Source organism: Micrasema longulum, unplaced genomic scaffold (assembly GCF_059751315.1).
Source record: "Micrasema longulum isolate JH-2025_06_02 unplaced genomic scaffold, ASM5975131v1 h1tg000916l, whole genome shotgun sequence".
Taxonomy (NCBI): domain Eukaryota; kingdom Metazoa; phylum Arthropoda; class Insecta; order Trichoptera; family Brachycentridae; genus Micrasema; species Micrasema longulum.
The window spans coordinates 97866-110352 of NW_028278107.1; the positions used below are offsets into that span (position 1 = coordinate 97866).

Genomic DNA, 12487 nt, shown 5'->3' on the forward strand with positions numbered 1-12487 from the left:
ACTTCACTTAAATCAACAGAAGGAAGAACAAAAAAATATGGCTGTTCAAACATAAGCGAAATGAAGAATGTTACACAGTGTGTAATGTGGCCACTTAAACCAGCCAATGCCATGTCATAAGCACTGTAAATGCCTGGACTTTCATATTCCCTTCTCAAAAATGTTTTCTATCCCCGTTGTAATTAGTTAACATAAAAAAAGTAAAATTATCATTAAATATCACTAATCGAAGCTAGATGGAATAGCGCACAACGGAGTTTTAGTCCCAAAACCTATGTATGGTAAATAAACATGGAACTGGCAGAGAAAGAATGAAAGTAGGAGTGAACATGGTCAAAATACGTATGATAGGGTTACAAATCATGAAATCAGAAGTGCAAATCTGAGACAGAATTATGGCAAAACTGAACGGTAACGTGAGACAATAATGACCAAGGAAGACGAGGCATGATCAGATAAACCAAAATCTTAAGTCTGGTCATGTCAAAAGCAGACAGAACCGAAGGGCATGTATGACAAAATGTATGAATGTGGAAGAAGCTAGGAATGTGTCCATTCTCTCTGCCTACCCCTACGGGGAAATGGCATGATAGTATTAGCAGTAGATATTATTTATATTACAAAATGCACAATGAAAGTTAAAAAACATAACATATGCCATACATTTGTTAAGCAGTTCATTCAATATTGGTTTGGACGAATGAGACAATCCATTTTACTTCTACCTAGTTCCAGTTTTCATTTTTTTATAGCCTTTTTGAACATTTTCTCGTTATTAATTGTTTTAATAGATAGTGGAAGTAGGTTAAAGATTTAAATAGAATAATACTCAAAATCCCTTTGTCCGATAGTGGTATTAGTTTGTATTTGTTTAAGTTGTCTTTGTGTTGAGGGTCTAGCGATTATATTATTTGTATGTGATGTATTGTAGGGGTTATGTCTTTTATTTGAGTAATAATGGCTTTTGAATCTGGATGTGAGTATTGTTTTAGCGTATAATTGCTTTGGTGTCATAAGTTGTGATTTGTTGAATATTTCTTAAGTAGATGTCTGTATTGGGATTCTGAGTATTATTTTAATTATGGATTTTTGTGCAACATATTTACTATTTAAAACTGTGTTACTCGCACCACCCCATCCGATTGTATCACACTACAAAATTTATGGGCAAAATGCTAAATAAATCTTTTAAAGTTCTTTTACTTCAATAATATTTCGAATTGTCAAGTAGAACGAATGAATGGCGTAAAAATGGCAAAACAGATACAAATGGCAGGAATAAATGGTATCGTAGGACTTTGATGACGAAAAAAGACGTGGCATTATCAGATAATCCAAAATCTCAAGTCTGGTTTTCTCAAAAGTAGACATGACCCAAGGACATGTGGAAGTAGCTTGTAATGTACGTCAGGTAAGACATGTAATGTGCCTACTCCTACCAGGAAATGGCGAGACGGTAGTAGTAGTTTAAAATAAAACTAATAACTTTACTTACGGAGAGCATCCCCACATGTTAAATCAAGCCGTGAAACTGCAATTATTGCAATTATTAAGCAAAATCTAAGAAGGGCCATTTTTGTGATTCTTAGCTATCACCACAAACAAATAAAAATGCAGTAAACACCAAAGATAACTGTTAACTTCTATGTCGCGTGTACCATTACTATTATCTAAACACCTTTTATTAAATCATTGCTTTATATAAAATACAGATTGCTGCAATTCCAGTTATGTTAAGTCTTTCCACATAATCTGATGTTCAATTTCAGATAATTATTATGTCAAGATTATAAGAACTCAAGGTAATAAAAAAATTGTGCTGGTATAATGAATTTCCATACTTTTGTTTAAAGTAATTTATTTTATAAGATGTTTTTTAAGAATAAAATTAAGTAGCGATGCTCTGATGATTTGACGGATGGTTAAGCATAAGGCAAAGCAAGAGTTTTATGCACTCATTTATTATTATCATCATCGTCGAATCCTAATCCTTATTTGATGGTGCATAGGACACGGTATTGATAAATTGCCTGCAGTGAATATCAGTTATAAACTTATAATTAGAAATCAAACACTGATTTGATTCTACTGAACACTTAATTGTATTTTTACAAATATAAAATAAAGTGTTCAGTAGACTCAAATCAGTGTTTGATTTCTAATTATAAGTTTAAATATGGAGTTCTACAAAATAAACACCAAATCAATCAATAATCTCAGTTATGTTTTATATATAGATAAGGTGATCGGTCTAACGCTTAGGGTGCCAGTCTATGGACAATGAAATATGCATACTTCAACGGTAAGTTCGCGAGGGATCGATAAATAAAAAGTCAATTGAGATTTGAAAGAATTTACTAGAATTTGCTTTCCCAAACCCACGATTCTCCGCCCACAAAACCATTGGCACCGGCTAAGTAACAATGAGGGTATGCTTGGTTATAACAGTTCGAAGACCAGAAGGAATGTGTATTTGACAACCCTGAAATTATGCGGAGCATTAGGTTTTATGTTCCGGATAATTACCTTAGACAGCGCCAACATAGACTTTGTTCACATTCCGATTTACAGGAACAACTTGCTAATGGTTATGCCCGTTGGAAGGACTATCTCTATATTGAACAATATTACTTTGGACATTGACATTTTTCACTTACTTGATGGAGTTTTTCGTTACAAGATTCTCTTACTTTTAACATAATATTATGCTCAATGGTGTGTAATGGTGTTACTTTTATAAATACTTAATTTTACTGACTTATTGTTTTTATTATTTCTAAACGAACGAATAAAAATATCCTATTTTTTATTGTACAGATTCTAAATTAATTTAAAAAAATTAAAATGGAAAAATGCTAGAATATTACAGGGTCGAATGAATTCGAAGCTTATTATTGATACATCAATTGCAAAAATAACGTTTATGTGATTAGATGTTTGGAAATGAAATACAGATCTTACCACATATGAATTTAATTATATAAAACAATGCGCATTTTTATTGGAAATGAAATTTACTAACTGATTCTATCATCAATTTAAAATACTATATAATTTAATCCTAAATGAAAATATTTCTTAAATTATTAAATGGAAATTTGGAACGTATCCTGTCCTGTGGCTGCCATAATCTTAAGTATTTCATAAAAATAATAGATAAGAAAAAAATCCCACATAAGCCTGTGCGTGGGTTTACATGATTCGATCAGTTTTACGTTATATCACGTACAGTTTTACTTGACTTTGAAAAGACGAGTAAAACTCGACTTTAAAAACTTGTCATAATTTTTGAGGGCTCAGTGCGTGTCTATGTGTATTAATAATAAGTCAATGGTGATTTAACAATGTTTCAAGCTTCCTATGAATACTAATTATCTAATTACGAGTATGTTAGTATAGACATATCGGAAAAGTCCCGCATTGTTTTCAGATTGCTCCAATCATAAATGTAACACGACGATTACAAACATGTAAATTATTTATGGCACCAGGGGTGCTATTCTGAATTGCTCTCGTGGCCATAGAAAACACTTTACATCGTATATTATTCATGTAAATACATGAGATAAATAGTGTTTCTATGGCGGCGAGATCGTTTGGAATACCAGCTATATTATGATATTTATATCACGATATTTAAAACAATATATTATATCATGATATTTATAATTTTTAGTTTGTGTCTTTGTTTTTACGAGACCTTCCCACGTTTTACAGTGTTTAACATTGCATAAATAAAGAATATACAAAAAAGAATCTTTATATATATAATTCCTCTGTACGTGTGATGTCACCGTACTCCCCCTAAACGGCTTAACCGATTTACGTGCGGTTTTCAGAGAAATATAGATCTTTGCGTTGTGCGTGTTCGTAGATATTGAAATTTTTAATCGAATATGTAAAAAAAAAGTTAGGAGCATAAATGTTTTATTCATCGATCTACCAGGGTTGCATTCAAGGAGAATGCATTTGCAAAAAAATGGAAAGATGTTGTTTTTTTGAGTAAAAAAAGTTTGTTTTTGAATGTTTACAAACAGCATTTGTTTTTTGTGGATCTCAATCAGATTTTTTCCTTAAATTCCTCATAATTTCTACCCATTTATTTCTTTATATTAGATTTTCGGTAACACAAAAATATTATTAAATTCAATACATTTAAAAGAATCATAATCCTACATTAGTACACCCTTAGAGTATAGATGTATATACTCTAAGAGTACACCACTCTGTTGGAGAGACGACCGGAGTTTGACGTTTGCAATAAGAATGCCATATTTGAAAAAATATTTGTTTTGGAATTCAACCATAAACAAGTACCTACTTAAATTCAATATTTTTTGAATATCAACAATTTTTAGTTTTGGATTTGATCACAAACAAGTACCTAAGTAGATAAAAAGTATTTTTCCAAGATGACAGCAGGCAAGCCAACGTTTGGGCAGGACAACGTCTATCGGGTCTGCTCTTAAAGTATTGTATATACTTTAAGGGTCTGCTAGTATTATTTAAAAATAGAAAAGGTTCAAAAGTGATACTTATATCTAAAATAAATAATAATTATTCATTCTTGTACCCATCATTATTTCAAGCAGGGATGCTGGATTACAACACCCTCGAATCTCATCGAAATTTTTTCTTGAAAAACATTTCTATAAGCTGATTTCTCGAGATATATATACTCAAAATATACTAAAAGAGATCAGTTTGTATGTTCCCAATAATTATGCTAGAGCGAGATTTCATGCACTATTTTACAAACCCAGAAATGCAAATGCAAGTCGTACAAATGCAAAGCTTGAAATTTAGTACAATCATTTGGTGGCCAAATGAAACCACATATTTCTTAATGATAGAGAGGGTGCAGAAAAAATGTCTGCGTTATATGTATCACAGGAAGTAGTAATATTGCCCGTGGCTTTTCCCGACTGACTACATACTAGCAATGCTGGGCTACCAATTATTGTTGGGGAGAAGAAATATTCATTTGGGTGTTTACTTTTTTCAACTCATTGGCGGTCGCATACATAATTCCGATATTCTGAATGAATTCGGTCTATTTGTCCCTGATAATTATCCCCGACAGAGACAAAACAGGTTGTTCTATCTACCACGATGCAGAATCAACCTGCCACTGATTATGACGGTAGGTATAGCATTCATGTTATTCAATCGTATCGCCTCGGATGTCGATATATTTCATGACAGTGGGATTTCTCTTAGGAAGGCAATTTCTAAATTGTAATTTGAAGGTCCATTTTTCATAATTTTTTATTTCTCTTTCCTATTTCATAAATCTAAAGTGTATATTTTGTAAAATATTGAAAATAAATTGGATATTCCGTGATTTTCTCAATGTAAATAAAAATGAAATAAAAAATGTGGTATTTTTATTCATTCAACCACGCGTTCTTTGAGATTAGAGATCAGATAGGCATATTTATCAAAGTTTTACGCATCTCTCTACTTTAAGTTACATTTCAGTTATTATGAAATAATATCGACGAATGATATATTTTATTTCAATTCGTTTTATTGTCCAATTTTTCATAGTTAAGTTATTAGTTAGTCCAATTAGATCAGTTTACCATAAAGAAAAATGTCTTTTTGTTAAAAACATTTGTTTTTGAAACTCATTTATTAGATACATTATTATTTATATTAACGGTATTATGGTTTTAATATTAACAATATTTTGAGTTTGTCCAAATTTTTGTAGACAAGGACTGGATTCAACTCCCTGGGAGGACTGGATTCAACTCCCTGGGATGTTCTTCATCTCTGTTGTAATATGTTAATATAAACAGTTCCTCAGGGAGTTGAATCCAGTCCTTGTCTACAAAAATTTGGACAAACTTAAAATATTGTTGATAAATTACCTGGTCCACGAAGAAGTATAGAAATTGAAAAAATAACATTTTCAGGCGTTGCCTAGTATGTAAGTGAAATAATTCAATTAGATGAATCTCACCCGCATAAATAAAGGTTTCAGCTCTTTAACTTCACAAACATCAACAGATGAAAGAATTGAAGGAATATAGATATTCAAATATGGGCAGAATGGTGAATGTTACACAGTGTGTAAAGTGGCCACTTAAACCAGCCATTGACAGGTCATAAGCCCTGTAAATGCCTAGACTTCCATATTACCTTTTCTTAAATGTTCTTCATCTCTGTTGTAATATGTTAGTTTTAATATTATTTATAATATCTGTAAAGATAATGAAAATATATAAAAGTCGATAGGCGGTGATGTATAAATATTTGGTTACATTCAATACATTTTTAATAATTCGTATTTTATTATTGAAGTACATTTTTAACCAAATGCATTTAATTGTCTGAGTTATCAAATTTATTGTTAATTAATTTTTACATAGTTTTATTCAAAGCACCCGGTTTAATAAAGTTTTATCAATAGTACAGAATGCATGGAATTTTATTTTAATGACACACTGCTCTATTCTCAAACAAACATAAATAGATGATCTAAATTAATTACAGCTCAGTTCGTATTAAATTTGTAGAGAAAATGTTTCGATAGTAATAATAGTTAGCAAAAAAGACAAAATTACTTAAAAAAAAAAAATTCAAAAGGGGAAATCAATTTGGTTGTTTTTTTCAAAATGTCTGTAATAACTTTTTTGACTGTGACATTTAAATTCACATTATTATTTATGGTTTTTAGTTATAATATACAATATTCCCATGGACAAGGAATGCGTAAGCGACCTTTATTTTGAATTTATATTTGTTTCAAAAGTGTCTGAGATCTTAATTGCGATAGGAATTTAGGCTTCGTGGCATTTACAGGAACTCATTTGTCGGTAATGAGTTTAGGTGATCACTTGACTCAGTGGGATTTACCATTTTGAGAATGTATCGTCATAATACGTCACTGTATTTTCTCAATTCTTCCACCTGTTAGTTTTTGTGATTCGTCATTTTTATCTACGATTTTTATCTATTTATTTTTGTTTTATTTAGTTAACTCCAAAACATTAAATAAAAACTCATCTTAACATTACATTTTATTAAAATTCAAAGCTTATATTTATTCAAATTGGTTTGAAATATTTTAACTGAGACTTTTTCTTTTACATTTTTTACAACGAGTTTTGAGATTTCATTATATTTTTTATTTGATCTTTCTCTTTAATTATTATACAAATGAAAATTGCGTCACTATATTTAATTCTTTACTTTACTGTGAGAAACCCAATAATCGTATGCATTTTTTTACACTTGAATTTACATTTGTTTCGAATATTACACTCGTCGCCTTATATTGTAAAAGTAGATTTTTAAAAATAATATAAATAAACCAGGTTGTGGTCCTGTGGTAGTAATATGGGCTCACGGACCAAAAGTCCAAGGCCCAAATCCAACTCTATAACAATTCGATTTCCATTTTTCCAGCACAAGTTGTTGACAAAATTTAGGAAATTGTGTGAAAATTTAAATATTCAAGTTAATAATGAGAATTAAAGTGTTTTTATATTATTTAAAGAAAAAAACGTTTATTTCTCTTTCATTACATAAACAATAATCGACGAACAGTTATTTATACGTGGGTTTATTATTGTAATTGATTTTTCTATTTTAATCCAATCTCTGGCGGACTAGATCTTGAACTGGTCTTAGACTCACATTTAGACTCACTATTAAATAAATAATTAAAAGTACAAATAGATTAAGACAAAAAATGACATTTTCTTCACTCCTTGATTATATAATGCATTTACTTATGACATGACAGACATGATAAGTTAATTTTATCATACCTTTAAAAAATATGCAAAAAAGTGGGTCATGAAAGAGATGCCCTTGATTACTTCAGCTAAATTGCTAGTAACATGTGTTTTACTTTTGTTTTTTTATATAAAAGTATGTATTTTTCATACATTTATGGTTGTTTATATGTCCATGTGTATGCATATATGTATTTGTAAATACACACGCGTATTGTGTATGAATGTGTATGTATTTATGAATGTATGTTTTTGTATGAATGTGTAATTTTGTACGTACAATCGTGCTGTCACGTAAAACTGATCTGAAACTGAAATCAGTAAATCAGGCTATGCATATGTGGGATATTTTTATTTTCATTTTATTATATTTTTTTAATGCTTTGTATCCACTGTAAACAGCACTTATAAGAATTAAAAAAAATGTATATATTTCTTTAACTTTTGTACATAATGTTATTTGTAGACAGGCTTATTGCCAAATGGCAATTTCTTCCAAACAACCAACCAATAAAATAAAAGTTTTATTTTTATAATTCAAGTTACAGAACACATTCGATAGAAAAAAAGATTAAAAAGCTAAAGATATATAAAAATAGAAATAAACGTATTTGTTTATAAATTACTTTAAATCAAAACCATTACTCAATGGGAAAAAAGAAAAAAGAGGAAAAAGAAAAAGGAGAAGACATTTAGGAAGAGAAAGGTGATGTTTCTTTAGACGTTTTTTAAACAGAGATAATTTAGTAACATCTTTGATGGTGGGTGGGAGATGATTCCACAGTCGAGCCGTATGGACACTATATGAGTTAGAGACGAAAGAGGAATTTTGGATGGGTATTAAGAGAGTGCCTTGAGAATTAGAACGAAGAAGTAAACCATGAATTGATAAGCGTTGAAATTTTTCACGCAGGTATATCGGAGCGTTAGGGCGATGAAGTACATTTAACAGAAGTGAGAGGGAGTGATAGTCTCTCCGCTGTCTAATTTTGGCCATTTCAGGCGCCTACGATTATCAGAAATGTGGTCATATTTCCCAAGACCGAAAATGTACCTTATGCATGTTTTCTGAAGTCGTTCAAGTTTATCGAGTTGCTCACATCTTAAATCAGTCATGGAAACATCAGCGTAATCTAAAATGGGTAGTAGTAATTCTTGTACAAGGGTGCATTTAGTATTAATGGGTAAGAATTTTTGCAACCTTCTAAGTGAGTGTAGACTGAAAAATATTTTGTGGCTTAGTTCATAAGCTCACCAGCAGAGATGTGTATTGTTTTAAGAGATATTACATTTTAAGTACTTATTCAGCAACACAAACAGTGTGCTGGAAAAGTACATCTCCCATTGGCGGGTTTGTTTGTTAATTGTCTGTTTTATGGCCGTGTTCGTTGAATAATAACTTTTTTACAATTATTTATCATGAGTTTCATTAGTAGTGATTGAGTATTCAATAATAAAACAATGTTCATTACATTCAAAGCATACCATGTAAACCACCTATAATTGAAAAAAATAAAAAAACTCTTATTTTTTAGCCAGATACTTGAAAGCATGTCGCCGATCAGACCCCAAATTGAACGACTGCGCCTTGAAACAGGCGAGATCTGGAGCAGCCATATTTGCCAGAGGTGATCCTGTGAGGGGGAACCCGAGGTTAGATCCTCTGGAAGTGAAGGAAATCAATACTGCCGCCTTTGAGACGACAAGATTCACTGGGATGAAGATATTCTTTTCCAACAGTGTTGTGACTGGCTTGGGAAGTCTAACTGTGAAAGATTTTAAGTGAGTGTGTAGAAAAACGTTTTGTTTTTAAAAAAAGTAAAAAAAACCCTTCATCCTAGTCACTTAGAGATTATGGAATTAATATCCCGGTGACTCGTATGAATGGGGTAAGAGTTATATAGTTTTAGAAATTAATAATAAAGTAATAATCTAAATTAGAGTTACTTAATTTATATAAAATACCATATCGGAAATGGATTTTTGTAACTGAATTTATTCCTAAATTCAAACACCACGCGGTCAAAAAGTACAAGCAAAACCGATAGAAAAACCCTAGGTCTTAGAAATAGTTTTCGGATATGTAGAGGTAGACCTTAGAAAAAAAATAAGAAAGCTATCATAAAATTAGGAAAAGTCCAGAAACCGCACACGCACATACAAACAAAAAGAGACTAAACTACTCATAAATGAGTAGGTTTATGTTTTGACCCATTAGTTTATTTGTAGACGTCGCTCAGTACGTAACTCCTGAGGTTAATTCAACTATGCCGTATTGTGTCCTTTTAAAGTGTAGAAATACTGCTAAGATCTTAAAGAAACAGGATGGTATCACATTTCATGTCTAATTAGAAAACGAATGTTTAAATAGCAAATGCATTATTAAAAAATAAATTTATTTTTCCGTCTGTCTGATTGTCGAAGAAACAAAATGGAAATTTCGTTAGTGTTGCCAAGGTAGTAAATTTATTATTATAAAAATAGAAGAAGCGAGGTCCGTATACAAACGCAGAGTGATACGGCGTTCTAACCTTTCCGCCTACCCCCGCGGGGGAACGGTGTTAGTACACACTCCACTGATCAAACTAAAACGTTCCACTGTCTCTTAATTCTGACTACAGTCCGCCTCAATCTGCCCGCGTTTAGTGATTAGTTTTTATTATAAACAAATGGCCGGCGTCAAGACGCCATAGTTAATAACAAATTATTCTAAAACAAAACTGCGTCATTCCAAACCTGAGAAAGTTCTATTTCCTTTATAAAAAAGTATTACGCAGTAAATCGAAAAATAAGGAGCATTACATACGAATTGTATTGTTCAAAGAAATAAAGTAATACACAAATATATTTTTCTTAAAGCGCCCTGTTTTATCTACTCTTATAATGTTACAAACACAATACACATTATTTCTTATTCATGATACAATAGTCTAAAAATAATGATAAGGCAAAAGTACATATTTGAAGCTTTAAAACTTAAATTCAAGTACAAAAAAAATGTTAGTATTAATTACGTCATACAAAAAAATATTCATGCGCTTTCGCGATAAGACATAATCAGAATACTCTAGTAGGCCTAATAGAAAAATAAAATGTCTTCAGAAATCTACTCTTAAAAGATCTAAACATATGGTATTGCGGTAAACTGTAGCTAATTTCGCAGTTGATAATAATATAATGGTTTTCATCCCTGCGGCTCTATAAGCCGGTGGCGTATTATTACTCTAAGTACTAAACATTACAGCATAAGTAGCGCTTGTACGTAATGTATTTAACTTCTATTTGTTCTAACTAGACATAGGACGATGATCATTGAAACCTGAAAATAGAACAAGTATTTTTTTTTTAATTAAAAAAAAAATCATTTTGAAAGTACTGATAAAGTACGATTAGAGTAAATATGTTATCAATAACGTTAGGTTAAGAAATAAAAAAATGGAGAAAAAAAAGCTGCTTTTTAAATACTTGTATTGATGGTCTACATAGCTAAGTAAATAATATTGTATTGTCAAAGCACTAAAGCAGAGAAAAAATGAAGCAAACATGTATTCTTATTTTTATTGAATTGCAAATCTAATGTTTTATAAAAATAATTTTGGTATTAACTTCTTTCATATTAAGTTCTGTTATTCTCACAAAAACTGCTGTCAGAAGACATAAAAATGCAAAAACCTGATGTCTTCCAAAGAAGGCAAGCGTGATTTAGGCTCTTGGAAGGCATCCTTAATTTTTATATACACATATGATCCAGCCAACCGAATCACTTTTTTATGACAGTTGTCACTAGAATTTGCTTCAAAAACTACTGTAAACCCGAAATTCTTCTGACGCACTTTTCAGAATAATAATTTGCTGTTGGGTTTTTAAAAACATACCCACAAATTCCATGTCCGCTTTCTTTTTGGAGTTATGGTGTTATATAATTTCGTGCAAGCTTCAATCTTAGCTTTAACTTCTTATACTTTCCAATCCTCAGTTATCTCTTAAAGTTTTATTTTTTATTTTAGGATAGATGTTAAAAACCAACAGTTCTTGGCAAACTTGACCGGAGATCTCAATATAGAATCTTACTACAAGATGACAGGATACTTTCTTTTTTTACCTCTAAGCGGAAGTGGACCTTCTAACACATCCCTGAGTAAGTTACTTAAACTTGATAATCACACTTTTTTACAAATTAACATAGTATCCAAAGATAAATAATTTAACAATTCAATTATTGGAATCTTTGAACAAAGAAATACAGGCAGATCAATAGAATTTTTAGAAGAATAATTAAACCCATGGTGTTCTTTTATTAGCATGATCTGCCTTTGTCTTGTTTTTGTAATGACCCCAATCTTTTTTATTTAAAGTTCACAATAAAAAGTGACCTTTTGTACCAATTGATTTAATACATAGGTATTACTAACATGTTAATTAGTGAGGCCCTGCCGTAAAATAAATTCACAAATCTTATTACATAACGTCATATGTTATAAAAAAACTGCGTCGTTTTAAATCAAGTGAAAATTGTAACATTTCGACGTTTATACGTCGCACCCTGGAAATAACAGTGCAGATTACAATATATTTTTTACTGGAGAATAGTTACACACATACCTGCGCTATAACTAAAACAAAGGCACATGTTGTTCACTCACTTGTGCCATTTATAACAAGATAAAAATATTTTTAGTAATAACAATGGCACAATGATCACTGTGCCTCTATCTAAAATTAGAGTTATACGTATATTT

The 12487-nt window shown here is 30.9% G+C and overlaps 1 protein-coding gene across 1 annotated transcript; it reads left to right on the forward strand.

The window, feature by feature from the left end:
- Window positions 1-957: 957 nt before the first annotated feature.
- On the forward strand, window positions 958-12054 carry LOC148278195 (protein takeout-like). Its single transcript, XM_088231783.1, has 4 exons — window positions 958-976; window positions 9284-9530; window positions 11756-11886; window positions 12050-12054. Exons 1-4 carry the CDS (start codon window positions 958-960, stop codon window positions 12052-12054), a joined length of 402 nt encoding a protein of 133 aa, XP_088087909.1.
- The last annotated feature ends 433 nt before the right edge of the window (window positions 12055-12487 follow it).

Bases quoted from the DNA above. Each gene is read 5' to 3' on its own strand.
- LOC148278195 (XM_088231783.1), top strand. The intron at 9,531-11,755 runs GTGAGTGTGTAG...TTTTTATTTTAG, and splicing joins CTAACTGTGAAAGATTTTAA to GATAGATGTTAAAAACCAAC.